This window comes from Puntigrus tetrazona, unplaced genomic scaffold (assembly GCF_018831695.1).
Source record: "Puntigrus tetrazona isolate hp1 unplaced genomic scaffold, ASM1883169v1 S000000373, whole genome shotgun sequence".
Lineage (NCBI taxonomy): Eukaryota > Metazoa > Chordata > Actinopteri > Cypriniformes > Cyprinidae > Puntigrus > Puntigrus tetrazona.
Window position 1 is genome coordinate 250,874 of NW_025048028.1, and position 22,854 is coordinate 273,727.

The 22,854-nt window shown below is 34.4% G+C and overlaps 1 protein-coding gene and 1 long non-coding RNA gene across 6 annotated transcripts in view; one reads left to right on the forward strand and one right to left on the reverse strand.

The window, feature by feature from the left end:
• Nucleotides 1-22,854, forward strand: part of LOC122333770 — a 24,013-nt gene continuing 1,159 nt past the window's right edge. For both annotated transcript variants that reach the window (XR_006248671.1, XR_006248672.1), the window contains exons 1-4: nucleotides 1-394; nucleotides 6,207-6,381; nucleotides 12,409-12,509; nucleotides 13,653-13,772. This is a non-coding gene — a long non-coding RNA (uncharacterized LOC122333770). The remainder of the gene's footprint in view (nucleotides 395-6,206; nucleotides 6,382-12,408; nucleotides 12,510-13,652; nucleotides 13,773-22,854) is intronic.
• The window catches only part of edil3b (EGF-like repeats and discoidin I-like domains 3b), a 22,059-nt gene continuing 9,510 nt past the window's right edge, over nucleotides 10,306-22,854 (reverse strand). For 3 of the 4 annotated variants that reach the window (XM_043231551.1, XM_043231550.1, XM_043231549.1), the window contains 7 exons: nucleotides 21,707-21,820; nucleotides 19,312-19,493; nucleotides 17,670-17,825; nucleotides 17,213-17,357; nucleotides 16,944-17,128; nucleotides 12,727-12,882; nucleotides 10,306-11,251 (listed from right to left, as the gene is read on the reverse strand). In XM_043231551.1, coding sequence (XP_043087486.1) covers nucleotides 11,102-11,251; nucleotides 12,727-12,882; nucleotides 16,944-17,128; nucleotides 17,213-17,357; nucleotides 17,670-17,825; nucleotides 19,312-19,493; nucleotides 21,707-21,820 — 1,088 coding nt within the window. In that variant the 3' untranslated portion in view covers nucleotides 10,306-11,101. The remainder of the gene's footprint in view (nucleotides 11,252-12,726; nucleotides 12,883-16,943; nucleotides 17,129-17,212; nucleotides 17,358-17,669; nucleotides 17,826-19,311; nucleotides 19,494-21,706; nucleotides 21,821-22,854) is intronic. The other variant, XM_043231552.1, reaches the window with a different exon arrangement.

Genomic DNA, 22,854 nt, shown 5'->3' on the forward strand with positions numbered 1-22,854 from the left:
TTGTGAAGCAGTGCTCTGCGTCCTGCTGAATGATCTCCGGTGGGCTTCAGCATCAGAAATGCTCCCAGATTTTTCCACACGTCACAGAACGAGGCAGACCCCGCGGGAAAACACACGCGCGCGCGCGCGCGAGCACGCCGACAGAGAGCTGCGCGTCATCAGGAATCATACAAAGTTACAGAAACATAAAAGCAGCTGCGCGATAAGTTTTTTTCCCCCCCCCTCACGGTTATTTATATATGGTGAATTCTGGTTTTGGTACATTTTCTGTCGACAAAATAGCAAAACGGTTAAAAATATTATTACATGTTTTCTCGTCAAATAGGATAGAAATCACATGCTTCCCGTCGAAATATCTGTTTATGCTCCACAGAAGAAATGTAGGTTTGTGACGGTAAGTAAATGATTTTCAAATATAACATTTGTTTTACTGCTGTTTTCTGACAAACGTTAGTATCCTTCACAAGGACGCTTTGCTCATTATGTCTAGAATGGTTTCATCTGAAATTAGATATCCTCTGCAGGTTAGTAGATGTGGTCAAAATGAAAAAATGATGGCTGACATAATGTTCTTTTTTGGATAGAATTTGGAAAGCATGCTGTTTTAATTCCAGCCTAATTTGGTAAAAATATCATTTGTAATATGCCATTGCTTCAAAGCACTCTTGAATACCTTCATTGCACGAAGATAAGGTTGCAGCTCTATTTTTGGTGATTTCGCTCAGCGCACTTTTTTGAGAGAGAGTTTTGACAGCATTACGGCATTCGCTTTTCCACCTTAAGACATTTTTTTTAGCTTTAGAAGGAAACTTTCACCCAGCTGCTTTCCACATGACAAACTGTTATTTCAGTAAATGTTTAAGAGGTAACTGCAAAACTAAACATAATCATTGCTCGATGATTCATGCTGAATAATTCCACTCTGAACATGCAGTAAGAAGAACAGATTTTTCATTCATAATTCATAATATAGCGGGATGACCAGTGTGGCAGTGATCCAGCATAGTCTCAGCTTTACACCTGTGTGTGAAATAATCAGTATTTATTTCCTTTTTACATAAAAAAAACCTTGAATCTTCCACATTTTCCGACTTTCCTGCTTTCCTTCTTGAATGGCATGAAAAACAATTGGATAACATTCATTGTTTTTCAATGCTGTGTAACATACATATATATATATATATATATATATATATATATATATATATATATATATATATATATATATATATATATGTATATATATATATATATATATATATATATATATATATATATATATATATATATATATGTATATATATGAATGCATAAAGGAAAGTATATTTAGGATGATGAAACTGTAAACTGGAAGTGGGTGGTGATTGGCCAGAATACACTATGTGGTCTACATTTCATGCCAAAAATCTGGCTGTGCGAGACAACATCCAAGTGGTCTTATGTCATGAAGACAAAATATGAAAATACGACATTCCAGCATTTCAGTACGTGCATCACTTTGGTGTCCAAAAGAGCCAAATATAGGGAAGTTGTTGTTTTGGGTCAAGGTGTGTTATGTCAATTTTAAAGCAAAAGTTGGCCGAGGCTTAAGTGGATGGCCGTAAACACAAGAGTATGCAAACGCTGAGCCTGTAAAAGTTCAGTCCGCAGGGAGACGAACGGACCGCTTCTCTGTGGGCTTTATTGACTCTGGCATACGACCAGTTACATTATACCTCAGTCCACTGTATGTCATGTCCAAAGAAATTCTAGGAAGCTGTGAAGAGGAATGTTATATGTATTGGCTGTTTTAGGCTGTTTGGATTATGTTTTTTAATAGCTGAGCTTGAGAGAAAATACACGGGACTTGAGTTATTGGTTGGTTACAACCATCCAAAACAACGTATTAATAGCAGGATAGTTGGAATTAAAAATAGTTTGGCATTGAGGAGGCAACTTGTGCAAGAGCAAGCAATCTAGATGTTTATCTGTAAATTATTATATATATATATATATATATATATATATATATATATATATATATATATATATATATTTCATACATTTTGCCTTTTCTTTAATTTTAAACTTGTATCACTTTCTTATGAAACACAAAAGATGATATAATAGGCAGCCCTTCAAATATATTTGCAGACAAAATTAGAAAAAAATGCAGTGAAATTTTATTAAATCTGTGATTCTTGCAACAACAAAAAAGTGGATTAAACTGAGATTAGGTGCCATATACGATTATTTACTTAAATGGCTTTTACTGAATTAGTTTTTGGGGGGTTTTATTACACAGGAAAAATCAAAGCTCATCACAAGTAGTTTCGCCCCTAAGCAGAAGTATATAATAATATATTGAAGGTGTCGTTCATGCAAACACAAAACACCATCATAGTAACACTTATATATAACGCAGCAACATTCATTAAACAACAGAAGATGTAACATAAAGCCCAAATGTACATAAATGATAACACAAACTATTAAAAACATTATATAAGCAAAATACTTTCAAATGTGGAATGTCATGCAGAGCATTCTGGGAATGTCAGTTTATAGTTTTTGACTATATATTATTCTAAAAACTGTGCAATTAACAGCATTTTACTGTAAAAAAAAAAATACATTAAATGTCTGATTTACAGTTTTTCTCTGTATATAGTACAGCAACTTTTTTTCCATACCATTTTTACAAGATTATACAGTAAATACTGCACTTTTTTTAACGGTGTAACTGAAATATTTCTGCAGTTATAAGACGATCTTCTCAGAATTCTTGCGTTTGTGCTCCACATAAAAGTTTGGGCTGAGTATAAAAGAGAGATGTTTCATTTCCGCGCGTTCTTTTTAAGGCCGCTTTCACACATCTGACAACTTCAAAGCAGATCTAACTAGAGTTCGTCAACTCTCTGTGTCCACAAAAAAAAAAAACCCGGGAAGACAGAAAAACATTTGACGTTCCTCTAAGCCCGTGCTGTTTTTGGGACGCGGACATGAGAGCCGCTGCTGTTTACAATCAGCACACAAAGACACCTTTCTGCTGTTCGTACCTCACAGGAAGAAACGCATTCCGTTGCGTTAAGCGTTTTTTTTCTTGGTTGCTTCTCGGAGGCAAGGTGCGCAGGTTTGCTATTAGAAAGCCGGTACTGTATGTCGGCTACAAGGTCTGATTCATTATAGAAAACCGAGGCGCGAGGAATTTCGCAGCGCAGCGGTTTACTTTCTTCCTCGCCTGCTGAAATCGCTGGGGGCAGAGCGCAAGGGTGTTTTAGGAGCTGTCAGAAATCTCAGCGGCCTCCTGGGGTTGCATAATCTTATCGTGTCGTAAAGATGTGTTACGTGAGTGGCGGGAATGCGTAAAGGGCAAATTTCAGAAGAATCGGTAAACATCACGCATGGTATCTGTAAAGATCCAGTTTGCTGGCCAGTGATTGGCAGAAGTCTTTATGGAAAGTCCTCAATAGGATAGACACGTAGCAGCAGTCTGGGTTAAATGTCACGGCTCCGGGGCACAATGGTCATGTAGGAAGTGGCTTTCGGTCAGAGAGAAGGAAACACTGCTCTGTGTGTTTAGTGTTGCTCTACTGCTGTCTCGGGTCTTCTTACGCTTTAAGAGAGCGAAAGAACCAAGGAAACATTTATTCAAACTGCTTGTGATTGCTCTGATAGTTTGGCTTGTTGAGGAGAGGTTTTCGTTCCTGGTTTGATGAAAAAACTGACCAAACAATCCCATAACCATTCAGATCCTCTTATGACACAATGCCCTGGAATCACTCGAGATATAATGATGGCGGGATTTGGCAAGCTCTCACATTTTACTGGGGTTTTTTTTTTTTAAAGAGTAATTTCAGCGTACTTGCAGTGATTATTTTTAATATTATTATGATTGTGATTTATTATTTTTACTATTATTTTTTCCTGAAAAATACCTAAATAATTAAATAGCAGTCTTTCTACTTTAAAATATTATTATATATTATTATATATATGTTATGTTTTGCTTGCCGTTTGTGTAAAAAATAAAAATTATATATATATATATATATATATATATATATATATATATATATATATATATATATATATATATATATATATATATATATTGTAATAAATAACAGTATTTATCTGCACTGCTATTCAAAAGTTTTAAGTCTGGAAAATTTCATTTTTAATGTTTTTTTGTCACAGGATCCTTCATTCTAATGAATAATTTCAAATAAATAAATAAAAAAACTATTTTGGTCGAGGTGAACCACGAAGAGGAGCTACAGGTCATTAAAGGCATGATGTCTCTCCACAGAGATAGTGAGTCTTTGTAATTTGGTTATAAAGTTTACTTGTGGGAATATTTAAATTATGTGCACACACGAAAATGGAATAAGGAATTGTAGGCCTTATTATATACTTATAATATAAGCTATAATTATTACTATTATTTTAATTCGTTATTGTAATTAATTAGTGTTTTAACAGCATCATTTTATGTTCTCAGAGCGTGAATTAGGGTCAGTCTCGTTCAGCACAGTTCCACTGGCAATGATGTGCTTGTTACATGGAAGTAGTACTACACTTGTGCTGATTTTTCCAGATGTTCATGTTAATTGCTTTCGGTAGTCAGCAGTTTTCCAGCAGACACACCCAGTAATACAGACACACGCCCCAAAATCAACATTCTGCCGCTGGATGCCATGAACGGCCTATTTGTGCTGATTTCCGCTCTGAGCTGAAGTCGGCTGAACGTGTGTTAGGAAACATTCCACGGGGGGTTCGAGAGCCACGACACACATGGCCAGCGTCCACCGCTACGAGACGTTACACCTCAGAACAGCTCACAGTTTCTGAAGCCAAGGGTCTCAAAGTCAGCATGAATCACAATGTTGTCCAAAAACGCTCAATCTTACTTTGTCTTTCACCATCGTTGAAATACAATTCCACTTTTTTAGCTTATTTTCATTTTCGTTTTATTTCATTTTGTTATTTTAGTTTAGTTTAGTTTAGAGTGTTTTATATACATTTTTAATTTTAGTTATTTTAGTAAAGTAAATCTTTACTTTTTTTTTAAATACATTTGTAGTTTTATACTTTGATTTAATTTTGTAAATATATATTTTTTATTATATGTTTTTATATAACATTTTAGTGTCTTGTATTTTTTTTTTTTATATATAGTTTAGGTGAATTTGTATGTTTTTGTCATTTTCTTTTTAAATGATTTTCTAATGTTTTTGACACTTTATTTGCTTTTGTTAAGTTTAATTAAGATAAAAAATCTGACACGTTTCCTTGCCAACCAGCTGGAAAAAAAAGTTTATATTTTACTTTGTACTGTTTTTTTTTTTTTATGTTAAGGCTTGTTTATTTTTATATGTATGGAATCTGTAGACCTGTATTGTATTCATTTAAACTAAATACAAATTAGAAATGTTTTCTTTGCTTTCTTTACTTTGTTATTTTAGTTTAGCGTGTTTATTTGTTTTATATAAATTGCTAGTTTTACTTATTTTAGTAAATCAAATAATGCCTTTTTTTACATTTTATTTCATATTTTAAATAAATGTGTAGTTTCATATTTTTATTGATTTAATTTTAAAAATGCACCTTTTTTTAATTATATGTAAAACCCCTTTTTATATAGCATTTTAATGCCTTGCATTTTTTATTTTATTTTAGAATAGTTTAGGTGAATTTGTATGTCCTCGAACTTTTTTGACTTTCAAATGATTATATAGTGTTTTTTTTTGTTTACGTTCAGTTTAATTAAGCTAAAAAATGAGAAATGTTTCCCTGCCAACCAGCTGAAAAAAAGTTTTATATATTATTTTGTATTGTTTTTTTTTAATGTCTTAATAGGCTCGTTTATTTTCATATATATATATATATATATATATATATATATATATATATATATATATATATATATATATATATATATATATATATAAAATCTGTATTGTATTAAATTAAAGCAGCCTTTAAACTAAACAAAAAAGAGAAATGTTTCAAGCCTATACCTTTCGCCAGACGAGCTTTGCGCAGTCACCTAGTAACGCCCTAGAAACCACTCAAAACAGGCTTTAGCAGGGTTTCTCATGTTAGCAAGTTCCGGATCTGAGACCTTCTTTATCTTTAAACTAACACGACATGTCTCGCTGATTATATTGTCAGGCGGCTCTTTCTTGACTCGCGATCACCAAAGGGGCTCTTTGTTTTCACAGAAGCCTCTGTCCCTACTTCCTGTTGACACGAGATGAATGTCCATCACATCCTGTCTCCAGCGCCGGTGCCTGGTGTTCGCGGCCTGATTGACAGATGAATGAATGGAGCCAAAGCTATCTTCTCTAACAGAGACGTGACTGTTTCCCGTCTGCGGACGTGACGGCACTCATCTCGGTATGACAGTTTGTCCTAATTTGTTCAAACGCTACATTCGGAGACGTTTTTAATATTTTATGTAACACACCTCACGTGTGCAGTTGTAAGCTGTCGGTACTTATGTATAGTAATGAATCTGAACCGCCCTGAAACTACCAGCAGGGGGCGGTCGCGTTCTTGATGCAATTGACACCCATCACCACCAGAGGGCGACATTAATGCACTTTTCTTTCTTTTTTTAAACCTGCTGTCATTATTGTAGTAGTGTTTACTAATAAACCAGTGCTGCATGATAATCATATTAATAAAATAATAATAAAATCTATATAGCGAAATGTAGATAATAAATAAGTATAGCAGCTATATAGCAGTAAAATGTAGATAATGAGCAAATATATTTTTATATTTTATATATATTTTATATCCTTGGTGTGCAACGGGTGTTATTTTACTATCACTGATATGCATATAGTTTTTGTCTATATTTTGCTATGTTTTATTTTACGTTGTCATTTAGCAGACGCTTTTATCCATTATCAAAATAGAAGCAATCAATATAATAATACTCAATGGCAAGTGTAGAATAGCTTAACACAGTACACAGGTTTTTTTAGATAGTTTAGATAATAGAATTAAATATATTGGAATAATATAATTAAAATGATAATAGCAATCAATTAATAATAAAAGTTAGTTTTGTTTATACGGCTTAGTCTTTTATTTTATTACATATTTTCTTTATACTTTGTATTATGTTGTAGTTTTTAGTTTATTTGAGTTTAAGGCAAAATATTTTTAGGAAATACATATAAATGTATATATATATATATATATATATATATATATATATATATATATATATATATATGTATATATATATAGGAAATAAAATGTTATATATATATATATATATATATATATATATATATATATATATATATATATATATATATATATATATATATATATAGGTTTAGTTATTGTTTGCTTTTATGTAGTTTTTAATATTTTTTTAAGTTTTTTATATTATTTGGGTGTTTTTTCCCCCAACATAATATTTTAGGATTTAGTCTGTTATCTGTTATTATATAATAATCCTTGTAACATTCAATTTAATAGATCAGCGCAATCAATATAGTTGTTATAAATTGTTCGTACGATTTTTCAGTTGAAAAGTTTAATAATTAATGATAACTGAAAAACCGTATCATGCTATTGGAAACGTTTTAAGTCATTAAGCATGATTTACTTTTGACTTACAGCGCACATAACGTCATACTTTGCCGTAAGCAAACTTAAATATTTTTTAAAAAATCTATATGGTTCCTTTTCTTGTAAGTTATTTCCAGAGCTGCTTATGTGGTTCAGACAGTGATGGAGATGGTCTCAGAGGAACTGTCCTCTTTCGACATGATTTACAGGCTAAAATTTACACCCGCTCCTCCAGCGCTCAGGACTGGCTCACGATTTCACACACGCTGGGGTCATTTCATCAAATAGATCATTTAGTCTGATGAGAAACGTTCATAGATCTGATTGATTTCAGGCGGAGCGCTAATTGAGACTCTGAAGAGAAAGCGGTCCTCCTGCCCGAGCACTTAAAACCAGTCTAAAAATGCAAGTGCAAAGATGCAAACCGACTGTGAGCAGAAAGGAAGAAAAAAGGCTGCACTTGTCTTCCGACGGACGTGATGAACAGACACTTTTATCAACAATGCAAAGATAAAACACCAACGAGCAAAGTGATCCCGCAGAATGTTCTCAGCTGTAACGGACAGAGGTTAACGTCAATTCATGAGGTTTCTGAAGCAATTAAATGCACGGTTATCTCCCAGGTTCTTCCTCTGAGCCGAAGCACATGAAAAATGCATGAGGCGACCTTCTTCTGCATCTCTTGATAATGTCAACAGTAAGAAAGCACTCTAAAGTTACGCGCTGAAAGCTCGGAAACGTCCGATGCTTTGCTAAATTATCACCTTCGGACGAACTCTGTGATTTTTCAAATTCGCTCAAATCATTTTCATTTTTTCATCCTTTTACAGATCAGGGTTTACAGGGTTATGCGTGAAGTTTCTGCATAAATGGCCGATGCAGAATCAAGCAGTTTGTTTAGACGGTCTAAAATCATTAACAGCGATGTTTGTTAATTAAAATAAAGCAGAAATCCAGTCAAATGAAAAAAAAAATGAAAATAGAAATGTTGCCTTGGCAACTAATTAAAATAAATATGTTTAAGTACAAATTTACTAAATATGTAGTATGTAATAAAGCTAAACAGAAAAAGTCAATGAAACTTTACAATGAGGTTCATTAGTTAACTGTATTTGTTAAGCTAAGACTGAACAGTACTTCTACAGAATGCATTAATATTAATAATGCATTATTAAAACATGAGTTGCGCTTGAACTAATATGAATAAATGCTGTAATATATGTGTTGATCATTGTTCGTTCATGTTAATAAATGACGCCGTGTTACCATGAAAACTAATACAAATGATATAGATCACATACAATGTGGTCATAGTTTCTCCAATCTTTTAGGCAGGAAATATTTAGAGACCGTTTATAATCACGAGCGCTGTCGTTATTGTTAACTAAAACACATACAGTTAAACCAGCTGCTCATTTCTGATCGTTAAGTGGATTTCAACCTTTAAACCATCATCTAACGGTCAAACTAATGGTCATTAGCTGGTCCGTGCTGGTTTAGACGGTCAGTCAGGTGGACTTGATTTTAACCTAGTAGACCGCTTTAGACCAGATGTGAGGAATTCATAAAAAGCAACACGCAAAACACGAAACACCGGCCCAATGCATGTGACGCTCAAGGTCAGGCTGCAACTAAACGTCCTTATACATATTCAGACTCTTGCCGGGATTGGTCTCAGTTTGATTTTTATTGTTAAAATGACCGTTAAGACCGTTCAGCGTTATTATAGTACAGTATAATCAGGTCTGTTCAATAACTGTCCAGTGAATACAGCAATGAAGAAATAGAAAGCTAGTATAGATATGATTATACCAAACTGCTCTTGCGTTATACTGTCAAATATTTACAGGTTTTCAAAAACACTACAAAAGAAGGAAAGAAAAAGATTATTCTCACTTATTCAAGTTAAAGTCAACATGAAACTCTTTGATGTCTGTAACATGAAAAAAACGATTTAACCCATCAGGAATCGATTTAGTTTTGATTTCATGTTAACTTTAAGTTGTTTCTGTTGGCTGTGGTTATATATGAAATACTGAACGCTACTTTGTGTAATTCTACCTGCACATAGGAGAGTGGGGTAAGATGTGTCACCCCGAAAAGAGCAAACCGCGTCATTTATATTATATTATGTAAAAATGTTTTGAATATTAACCCAGCTTTGGGCTTGGTTTGGGAAAAACATGTCAAAATAACAGGACACAGTGTCACCGAATATGTCAGTTATACATAAATAAATCGGGTCAAATTATGGCATGGTTTATTATTTGTGACCCTAGATCACGGAAACGGTCATGAGAGCCTATTGTTCGAGTGCTGAATAAATGATCTTTCCATTGATGTATGGTTTGTTAGGATAGGACAATATTTGGCCGAGATATAACTATTTGAAAATCTGGAATCTGAAGGTGCAAAAAAAATCTAAATATTGAGAAAATTGCTTTTAAAGTTGTCCAAATTATGTTCTTAGCAGAGCATATTACTAATCAGAGATTAAGTTTTGATATATTTACGGCCGGAAGTTTACAAAATATCACGAAACATGATTTTTTACCTAATGTCCTAATGATTTTTGTCATAAAAGAAAAGTCAGTCATTTTGATTCATACAATGTATTTTTGGCTATTGCTACAAATATACCCCTTGATCTACGTTTTGTGCTCCAGGGTCACTTTTACTATTGCACCTATTTGATCTTTTTTTAAATAATCGTGTTTTTAAAATGCCTTTCTTCAAACTGCTTAGAATCTTTTTTTTTTAATTTGTTCATTATGAAATAAAGCGAATTTATTCACATGCAAAAAATTAAAAATAGCAAGCTGTAAAACCAAGCGATTTAAAATGTATGAGATTAAAACGAATAGATTTTATTGAGGGTTAATGTATAAACCTGGTGTATTGAAATATGAATCATTAAACCTTTTTTAGTTTTTCTATGTTAAAACTGTGTGATCCAAATGTTATTTTAGTTGGAAAACATAAATCAGTGCAAATTTAATCTATATTAATCTATATTTAACATTATTGTTTTCGTTCTAGGTGTCTTTGTGTCATTCTATGTGAAGTCAATCATGACATGCCGCACATTTTACCCCGCTCTCCCATACTTCTCAATTATCGATTTTGCTTGATTGATTTTTAATAAATTACAAATGATACCATTTACTAGTTAATATACATAAATTTATAAGAATAGCAACAGTACTCAGCTCCTCCTTATATTCATATATCATATGCTTGAACTATTCTAACATGTGACCTTTGACCTGAGTGAATTCAATTGGACTATTTCTGATAATACTCTAAAATAAAGTAGTCGGTTGTACAGTGATGTAGCATTTGAAAAGCATCGTTGTGCCAATTTCCAGAGAGAGAGAGAGAGAGAGAGAGAGAGAAAATCCATTCAAAGTCATCACAATCATTAACTATCATCGACTGTAATCAAAAGCTCTTTCGTGTTTGGCATCCTTGAAAGATCTCCGTTAGAAATGTTGTTTTTGCGCAGTCCGTAGAGTGTGCCGCAGCTTCACTGTTCCTCCGGACACCCCAGAAGCTCCGCCCTCATAGTGATGCGTCCGTACCACGACCACGGAACAATCCGGATGAACCGGGCGTAGATCGGCGGATCCAATACGTTCTTTCTGTGTGTTTCGTTGTCAAAGTTTCCTTGGAAGATCTGCCAATGACACAGAAGGACAGCGCGTAATTAACACAAAATGCTGAATCGGGTATTTAAAAGTGCGCAGAGATGTGGCGGTAAAACAGGCCGTATAAAGCAGACGCTCGGCTTTCATACACCCTTAACCTGAGCCCTTTTAATAGCACTTGTTAAAGGACGTCGTTCACAGATTAGTCCTCTGAGAGAATCTATTCCAGTAGACTGTTTCTTATCAGGGCTGTCGGAATAGATTACCCAGGCAACACCACTAACAACCCCAAAGCACCACACTCATGACCTTACAGTGTGTGTGTGTGTGTGTGTGTGAGAGAGAGAGAGAGAGATAGAGCGAGGACAAAACTGTGTCTCTGTGTGTTGAAGGAGCAGAGAAAGGGCTGTGAAAAGAAAAGATCACATCACATCGTGTGGCTAAAAAGCGAAAAGTGAAAATTCTGAAAAATTCAACCGAACGAGTAAATCTGTATGAATCTGTATTAATAATTAACAACAATATTTGCCTACTGCACCATTTTAAAACTGAGTTGGCGTGATTTTTTTTAATGTCTTTCATGCTCACCAGGACTGTATTTATTTCATTCACAACATAACTTAAATAAAACTTAAATATTTAATATATAAACTTTTTCTTAAATATATACATGCATGGGTGTGTATTTATATATACATAATAAACATACACATTACACACACATATACTATTGTGAACAAAAATGTTTATTTTTCACGCGAATAATGGCTAGAAATATTATTTAAAATAACTTGTATATCTTAATATAATTTTAAATGTAATGTATTTCGGTCATACAAAGCTGAATTTTCAGCATCATTACTTTAGTTTTCAGCGTCATCCCTCAGAAATCTTTCTAAAATGCTGATTTGCTGCTTAAGAAACATTTATTATTATAATTATTATAACACTGAAACCATTATACATATTTTTCATTTCAGGATTCATTTCTTTAAAAAAATAGATCGTACCCAAACTTTTAAACCCTAATGTATGCATATATGTATTATGCATTGCATATTGATGCATATTAATGAAAATGTACCGCATAGCAACACTGGAAGCCATGTACAACGCTAGCTTGGTTGTATCTGTCAAATCAATGCTGAATTTTAAATGGAAATAATTGTCTCTCTTTTCTCCACAGAAGGACTCCTTGCTGGAGTTTTTGTGTCTGAGAAAAGCTTTTGCTCTTGTCAGCTGCCGCCGCTCCGGATGGAGAGCATGGAGGCGATTCTTCAGCTGAAGGTGGGAGATTGTCATAAAAATGCTGAGAGCTTGAAATTTTTCTCACGGCTAATGCTGACGTCATGTCCTTCACAGAAGCTCTATCTATTCCTTACAATCACTGGGGTAATTCTTTGATAAAAGATATTTAAATAAATACTTTATATACTTTAGAATCGCTGAATACTTTCATAAAAACTGATTGCATCTCACTTCGTGCACACAGCAAGTGTCCTACCTTATCCTTCTGTTGTTTCTCATCCTGATAAATGAGCCATTTCTGTCCATCATTACTGAACGCCACTTTATAGGAACCGACAAACTGCACGTGCCCGAAATCTTTGGCTCCTTGGGTGATAATTCCTGTGATTTTGGTGGTAATCAGCAAATCCACCTGGTGATGAAAGAGAGAGAGTCTTGTGATAATGCATTCTAGCGCAGATATATTACTGCAGAAGTGCATTTTGGGAATTACATTTGAAAATATACCCTGGATCACGAGACCAGACATAAGTGTCTGACATTTATACATTATACCTGCTTTCCATAAATCTTTGGTTTGTTAGAACGGGACAATATTTGGCCGAGATACAACTATTTGAAAATCTGGAACCCGAAGGTGCAAAAAAACTCAAAATATTGCAAAAGTTGCTTTTTTCCAACGCTGTCAAAATCAGCAAGGTTGTGAGTTTATATGATTTATCACAATTCATATTTTTTCTTTTCAGAACTGCAAATGAATGCAATTAATGCAATAAAATTCTGATTGCTTTCCCAATCAATTTTTTTAATTTCCCAGAATTGCAGGATAATTTGTATTTTTTATTTTTTTTTTTCGAAATGATGAAAATGGGCTTCCATTGTAAAGCGTGTAGTTACGGGTGCCATGAGCTCAAAGATAGATTTCAACGGCGGCAAAATAAAATGACAAAAAAAAAAACTAAAAGTAAAACTGTAGGAGTAGCTGTGTAAAAATAGAAACGGGGCATCCAACACATCCAACATCAGGCACTCTGCCGTTTAGACAGCTCTGCTCATGCCTAAAAGTGTCATTGTAAAGTAGGTTATACCTCTGCAAAAGACTAGAGAGCTGTCTGAAGGTAAAAGAATTCTCACACCTGTTTTGTTGGGTCCGTCTCTCAACCTGTTATCTGTTTAATGCAGCTGAAATTCACTGCCCTTCACGGAGTGACGGACGTCAGGCTAAATCACAGCCCTCTTCTGCACTGCAGAGTTAATCAGCGTCACCGACACCGCAGGAACGTCTTCACACCGCTCAATTTTGTAAGTCTATTACTTTAGTGGTATTACAGGATTTCAAGGCTGCTGTAATTAACTGCTCTGGAGCTTCTTGTTTTTGCTAAAACAGCCAGTCCTGATTAATGAACTTGGCTTTTATTAAAATAAGCCGTGCCTCATGAAAATAAGATGACATGATGCCTAAAGGCCTGAGAATACAGCTTCTCTAAGCTCGCTATATGCATTTCTGGATGGTTGCGGTTGGTAAAATTATGAATTTGTTTGCTTTTTTTTTTTCTATTGATGTTTTGAATTGGCCAAACCACGGAGGGTCTGTTTATGCACTGTAAAAATTACAGTAAATCATGATAATGCGACTAATTCTAATAATAATTCAAATGATCTGAATAAGTCTATTTTAACAGATTAAAAATGATGAATATAACCAAAGCAGAATGTAATTACACAGCACTATATTGTTCTCAGAACTCTAAAAATTATGACATCAAAATTCTCATTATTTAATACATAATTAAATAAATTCAAATGTATTGAATATAATGGGGGGGAAACATAACAAAACATACTTATAAGTGCAATATGTCTGCATAATTTTAATAAATTCTCTATTTTAAGAATTTTTTTTTAAATAACATAATATTTTTTAATATTATTAACTATTGTTAATAGTTTTTTCAGTATTGAAATTAGTTTACAAAAATATGTTTATTCGTACGGCATAAACATATAAATATTAAACTTGCCATTTTAAATGTTACATAATTTAATGTTTCTGGAAACACCTTATTTTTATGAACTGCAAAAACATTTTTGCTCATGAATTGTTAGCCAATGCCACCATTAATTACACAGAATGGCAAACAATGCACTGGGTTGTATATGAAATTTTGAATAATCGCTTTTTACAGCATAGATTCATATTAAACAATCATTTTAAGGCATATTATGAAAATCTTCAGCCGTTTTCTGAATGTTTTTCTGAATAGGATATAGCTGTGCAGTCACTACAGCCTTTCTCTCGCTGTATTATTCTTTCATGAGGACTCGGGTTCTGCTTTCTGACCCGGGCCGACGTGAGCGGCATCCACAGCAGCTCTGCAATCTCAGAGGAGCGTTTGAGCAAGCGTGCAGGTGTAATATAATATATACATTAGCCTGTTCTCTCGGATCCAATTTCCCGATCTCAGTTCAATGGCAGCAGACTCAGCCATTTAATGACATCACGGCTCTGGGGTCTGAGAACAAGCTCAGATTTACTGTCCGTTATTACGGCGGACAATGAGCGGCCTAGCGGTTTAGTTGGATTAGTGATGTTTCGGTGGTACAGTAGCAGACCTCAGACTGACCCGAGTGGCTGTATACTTAAAAAAATGAAAGATTATCCTGCAGTGTAGTGAATGCATGAGGATGAATGTATTTATGTGGCGTGGAAAATCATGCATTGAGCAATGATGATGCCATATGACATATCCTACCACCCACACTGTGACAAATCCAGCCCACTTGGAGCACGAAATGATGCCATTGGTTGAATTAACTATTTGGTGCCCAATTAAAAAGCCTAAAATCACTACATATATATTCTCTGGTTGCCTTATAATACTGTATGTTTCTCATTTCAACACCATCGCTGTTTGACATTTTTAACTCGCTTAGAGGCTGAACCTGAAGAGGAAAGTTTCTTCAGCTGTTGTGAATATTTAATAAGGCAAGCATCATCTAGTTCATGAAAAACAACTCAATATTCAAGCACATTTGGCATTGCGTTTCCTGTTCAGATCTTTATAAATCATTATTAAAAAATTCTGATAACCCAGAATTAAACACCGCGAGCAAAGCCTGATCTCTTGAATCATTTGGAGCACAATCAATTATTATGTTTTTAGAGGATATATATATATATATATATATATATATATATATATATATATATATATATATATATATATATATATATATATATATATATATGGGAAAGGAGTTTAATTATAAAATCAATGTGTAATACTGCCTGCTTTAAATTGTCAAAATTACTTGCCAAAAGTAAAAATCTATTTATGACACATTAAAAGAATAAAAGGCACATTATTTTACCCCCTAATTAGGGGTATTTTTTTAATAAATTTGCCACTTTGCCACAGGTTTTACCCATTTGTCAGTAAGATTTTTTTTCTCCAAAAACGTATCAAAAGTAGACACTTTACTTATATTTAATGAAACACTACATAAAACACTTTTGTGAATTTCTTATGATGGAGGGAAAAAAATTAACTAATAGTTATCACCTTACTTACCTAGTGGACTGATTACATTGATAATTGCAAACATTTTTTGTATTACAAAATAAACAAGTATTTATTTTTTCTAAAACATTTAATGAAATATGCACTAATTTGCATACATTTCTAGAACAATAATCTAATCACTGGATAGAGACAGTTTCAAAATTTACAGAAGAAATCTCATTTTGTCTCTCCATAATTCAAAAATAATCAGAAAAGACAGAAAACAATACATTTTGACAGTTTTTGGGGGGAATAAAGTGTTTTATATTATCAAGCAAATTATATATGAAAAAATTCCTCTGTAAAAACCATTAGGATATAGAGAGGAAGAAAAATGTAAAGTTTTAAAGTGGAGATATATGGCTTAGTTTAGGAGAAAAAAACCCATTTTGAGAAAACAGCCTTTAAAAATATATATTGTAATTCAAATCTATTGACACAGATAGATAAAGGGCTTTCAAACAAACACTTGACAGTGTCTTGTGGATGTTTTCTTTCTGCTAATCTGAAAAAAATATTGTATGAAAAACCAAAAAGCCCAAAATCTCAAATTTTACAGGTGCATGTAAAAACTGGGTTTTTCCCTGAAATGTCTCCCCTTAATGTCTTTGACCCATATATATACATACATACACACACACACACACACACACACGCTATATAAAAAGTGTTCAGTGCCACATGATAATTCTGAAATGTTGATTTGATGCTTAAGAAAACATTCATGGAATATTTAGAATAAAAACCGTGATACATGTTTTGATGAATAGAAAGTTAGAGAGATTAGCATTTATTTTTTAAAATAGAAATCTATTATAAAATAATTTATAAATGGCTGATAGTATAAACACCGCCACTTCTGAATCTCACGTACCTAAAACTTGCTCTACACTTTTCATATCTTCCTCACCTGCAGCCATTGGGATTGGTCATTGTGGGCTGATGTCCATGCGTTGACCTTGCCCTGTTTGTCCAGTCTGGCCTTGGATGGTTCCCATGAGAACATGTCCATGTTCAGGGTCTGAAACACACTGGAGGATGTGATCTGATAGTCCTGGATGTGTCCGGTCTTCATCCCCATGGGCTCTGAGCATCCTGAAAAATACAATCACAAGAGTCAACATGATTGTAACCCAGGACTGTGTCGGAGACGAATACCGCGCGCTTCAAAACACCGACCTGTGAGCTCACAGCCCAGGAGCTCCATTCGCAGCGTGCAGTGCTTCCTACAGACTTGTGGGTAAATGCGGACGTACTGCGCTTCGATTGGTGGACTGAAGGAGTTGGCCGAGGGGGCATTATTATCAGTATTTCCAGTGAACATCTGCAGTAAAATAATATGAAACTTGCTATTACAAAAATGTATACCTGTAATTATTTAATATTATATTATCATTTTAATTTAAGCTCAAATCATTATGTACATTTATTTATCATTATAATGAATGGTGCATATAAGTAGTGAAGTAGATCTCGTCCACATTTGTACAACAAGAAGAGTATGAATGATAAAAATAAAAACTGGAAAGAAGGGCGGGTTGGCAGGAGAACTTCTTAAGCGGACAGTTTCTTAATTTAAAAAAATCCCCCCGGGCTCTCTCATCTCATCTGGAACGAACGGCGTGCCCCGTCTTACCATGTCCTCATCCGTGTCCTTGACTTTAAACATGCTCCAGGCCTTCCCGTCGTCGCTGTACGCCGCTTTATATGATTTCACGTACTCTGGGCTTCCGATTCGCTTGGCACCCTGTGTTATCAGTCCAGTCACCCTCATCCTCCGCTGCAGATTTATCTGTGAGGGGACAGCACAAAATCGATGGCCTTAGCTCACAAGATGAACGATTGAAGCCTTGTGGGCTGTGGAGTCATAATTTGTCCTTATCAGAAATTGCTATGGTAGAGACAATGACAGCCATGCACCTGGAGAGGGGTTTTGTGGAGGTTATGTGTATATATATATAGTGATATATTATATAATATATATGTTTATACATATGTACGCACACACACACATTTTTAAAAGCTATCAAAACAATAGTGAATTTTAATTATTTATTATTGGATTATAATTTTAATTGTACATGTACATGTCATAAAACCTGAACTCTAATTTATTATAGACATATTTTATTATTATTTATTTTTACAATGTATTTTTGTTAAATCATTTGTTTTAGATACAGAACAAACTATAAAAGACAAATATTTCATTTTAATAGCTAAATAATATTTTATATCACACACAATCATGCTGTGAATATTATAGCTTGATTGAATACAAAAATAAAAATGACACCAAAAACTGTAAACTACTGTTTCTTTGAATAATATTTTAATATTCTGTCAAAATTGATTATAATTTTGTCAGTTTAATTATATAATTTAAACTACAATTAATATGTATATTTATTTGTTTTCCATTAGCAAAATTGTTTCCCGTGATCTCAAATATTTATTATTATTATTTATTTTTGATAAATGTTTTATTTTTTCTTTAATTTGTAATAATTTTTTCATTTATTTTAATAAGTTAGTACTATTTAGTATTATATAAAAGGCAATCAATTACATTTACAAAACAAAATCTTTGTCATGCTTAATTATTATTATTATTATTATTATTATTATTATTATTATTATTTGGGGATCCCTGCTAATCATTTGAAAATCCATGCTAGCTTGGATTACCTCCTGATGTTCGATGCAAACACAAAACCAGCTTTAAAAAAAGCAACAGTAAGAACATCTGAGGACTAGATAAACAGGTAGCGCAATTTTCCAGCAACAAATAGAGGTCTTATTTAAAAGCATATGGACATCAAAGCCGTCTTTAATCTCAAAGGCACAAAAATAGAGTCAATGCGCACACAGGACGCCAGCAGAACAAGGCCAGGATGCTGGTGTTGTGTGGGCATAACTGGTGGCAGTGTGCAGTTACCACTTAAGTCATTACAGAATCTGTGAACATTTTTTGTACACCCACACTGTTCTTTCTTTGTGTGTCCTAATGAAATCTCACACAGACATGCCTTTGGAAATCCTGAAATCTCTAATGAGATTTGCCTCCTAGTATAAACTAATTACCGTGGGGTGTTTATGCTTTTCCTTGAAAGCTACAGCTTTGTTGGATGCATGGCACACAGCTCTGAAGTGATGCTAGCGATCTGTTGGTTGTTAGCAAGCATTGATATCACTGTTGCTTGTATTCCACTCATGAATTGTAGAAAAGTGCAAAAGTTTATTTAGCATTTAATGCAGTCGAATTGTGGCAGGCTTACCTGAATCCATGGGTATCGATCGCCCTCGGCTGCGCTCCAGGCATTGACGAGGCCCTTCTTGTTGAGTCGGGCGAAGTACGGAAACCACTTCTGCAGGCCGAACAGAGCTCGATGCGTGGAGGAAGCTGTTACCTGCTGGTTCGAAATGATCCCTCCTTCCATCCCTAAAGGCCCAGAACATTCTGAGAGGACAGACAGAGAAAAAGATGTAAGAGAAATAGGATGTTTTAAAATAGTAAATGGCGAGATTTCGCTCGAATAACCTTCCTAAACGCCTGTCCTCAGAAAAAGACACGAGTTCACCGCACAGGATTAATTGCATTGTGTTTTGTTAAGATTTCATGACGCTGCGCTAACTGTGTTGAGTTGCGACTTGTTACCGTTGCGTTGAGCAAATTTCATTTTGTTGTGCTAATTTTGTTGAGTCGTTGCTTGTTCTTCATGAGCGTTTGAGTGTGCAGTTAAAAACTAGCCTAGTGCGCGATCTGCTGTTGAAAACTACCTTTAAAATCGATTCAAGAGAGATTGGCGATGCATCAGGAAAATCACAGAATTGGTCCATTAATCGATTTATTTAGTTATGACTTGCTTCCATTGTCTCGTGCAGATTGCGTTGTGTTGTGAATTCTTTCCGCTACGCAGATTTTGTTACGTTGTGCTAATTTCTTTTTGCTTTAACTTGTTTCCATTGTGTTGCGACATGTTTCCGTTGTGTCGCTCAGATTTCATTGTGTTGCGACTTGTTTCCAATATGTTGCGCAGATTTCGTTTTGTTGTGCTAATTTCTTTGTGTTGGGACTTGTTTCCATTGTGTTGCTTACATTTTATTATATTGTGATAATTGTCGGATTTCTGAACGATTGATTATCGTGAATCGGTTCTTACTAAATCAAAACACTACAGCACCACCCATGTAAGTCAGTTTCTAAAGGGATCGTTCTTATGTGTCGGATCTTTTAAGTAAAACGAAAATCTTTACCAATTTAGTACGATTCTAGCACAGACGACTCTAATGAGATGTTTGTTTTAATGAATCAATCATGTACAGCTTACTAATTAAAGCTTATTAATTGAAATTTAAATATTTTACTTGTTATTTTAGCGTATCAAGCTAAACTATTGAAATATTAGAAATGTTTTCTTGAAGAAATCAAGTAGAAATAAAGTAAGCTATTTAATTGAATGTTTATTTTAAGTAACAAAAATGCTTTTTTGTTTTAGTTTATTACAGTATAAATCCTCGATTGGATTCGACCTTCAAAGATATTTTAAAAAGTTTGAAACTTTAAAAAGAAAAATAATTTTAAAAGTCAAAGTCATATAATTTGCAAAAGTCTCTAAACTATAAAAGGGATTTTTTTTTTCATTATTATTTCTATAAAGTTAATAATTAAACAAACTGTTTAAACTGTTCAAACTAGTTAATTAAGCACTTGAAAGAAATACCACAAATGCAGCGTTCTTTGGTTTCGAGTGATAATACGATAACATTATTCTTGCTCTCGCTGGTTCCCGCCACAGACTCCATATCGACCCCTGAAATGCCATCTTTCTCTGTTTTGTCCTCAAAAACACCCGGCCACTCTGACGTTTTGGATGCAATGTCCTTGGATTCGTCGATGGATACGGTGTCCTTGCTCTCACACACAGAGATGCTGTCTTCGCTCTCGAAGCCTAAGATGTCCTCCCTGGGGTCGTTGCTGTCGTCGGTTCGTCCACCTGCGGAGATGGCGCCCGCTCGCTGGTGCTCCGGGGAGAACATTAACGGAGTGCTTGAACCATCTCCGCCGAACGATCGCACAGAGTGCGGAGATTCGAAAAGGAGCCGTAGGCTGCTCAGGCTTGCCCGTAGGGAGCTTCTGCTGCTGTGTTTGGACAGCATGATGGCAAATCAAACCTTCTCGAGGGGGTGTAACTTTATATACGCTCCTCAGAGCCGTGTAAGTAAAAAAGCATGACAGTAATCTTCAACTAATTCAATTATATGTTCATAGATGTGTTAAGCTACAGCTGGGACCTTCTTGTTTCGAGTCAGCGCAAAAAATCCCAACAAACAAGTCATAGTATTGGTATCTCTCGAGCATACTGGCACGCTTTCTAGAGAACGAACGTCTAGGAAATATTGCACGGACAAAAATAAGCAAAAAAGAATCCTTCAATTATGGAAATGACACAAGTGATGTGGTTTCCTACTCAGTCAATGTCATGCTGGCCTCATTCACTCAGATTCTCCCAAAAAAAGCCGTCGAAGGCAGATGGCTCCCATCCCCAAGCCAATACACGCTAAATCCGGTTTTACTTTGAGTTTGCTCCTCAAGAGATGGCGTGGTTTGATGGTGAATGTTTAAGCACATGGGTTTAATTAAATGTGACGATGAATTTGATTCGCACTTACTGTACTGACAGTTCTGACCCATGTATTCACTGGGACACTGGCAGGTGTAGTTTGCTCGCAGGTCTGTGCAGCTGCCTCCATTTTTGCACGGATTTTTCTCACACTCATTAACATCTGAAAAAGACGAGCAGGCATTCACAGACGCATCAGGAAATTCTTAAATACGACAACAAGTTACAAAAAGGTTAAATATTGTATCTCACTATGGTTGTTTTTGCACAGTGATGAAAAAACTCTCTAGCACCATACAAGTTTGAAGGATGCTTATTTATGCATTAAATACAGAAGAGGAATATATTATTGCTTAAGTGTTGCTCGCATGAGACTTCGATTATTCTTTATGTTTTAAGTATCAAAAAGGTTGTCTCAGATGTTTCTTGCTGAATTGCTTCAGATATAGACACATGTTGGTATAAATGGTATAAAGCTATAAAATGAATGCGCATAGCGGCTCAGACAATTTGTTGATGGAAAAAATGTTCATACTGAGATCTCAGACTGATTGGAGACTTTTCTTGAAAAATAAGCACATGTCTTGAGATGTTGTTGAGATCTCTTCTGAAAAATCTCTTCCTTGGGAATCGTGAGATTACTGCAGTGTTAAAAATCATTTGAAGAACATTTTACAGTAAAATACAGTTTCAAATTCAAACTTGGCTTTTCTTTGTATTCGTATGTGAAGTTTACTATAATTAAGTGAAAAGGGTCGATCCTGAACCCCTGTTTTTCTCAAATACTAAATAGTCGCTCATTGAGGACGTCAATATTGAAGTATCAACTTTGTCTCAGATGTTTCTCCTTAAATTCCTTTAGATGGAGATACAATAGCATCTTTTTTCTTGGACAAATGCAATAAGAAATATCTTTGAGCTTAACTTGAGACATTTGACTGTAGAATTATCTTACAAATCTAAGCACAGTTTAAGGCGTTGTTGAGATCTCTTCTGAAATATCACTTCTTTTAGTTTTTGTAGTTGAAAATAAAGCATTACTGGAGCACATTTCTATGAAATTTCTAAAATTCCACATTTAATCCAATGTGTTGCTGTTTCTTTGTAATTATCTGTGAAAAAACGTAAATCCTACACCCATATTTTCCACGTAAAACAGCTGAAATATTAAAGAGCGTTTTATTTTTTTAAATATGC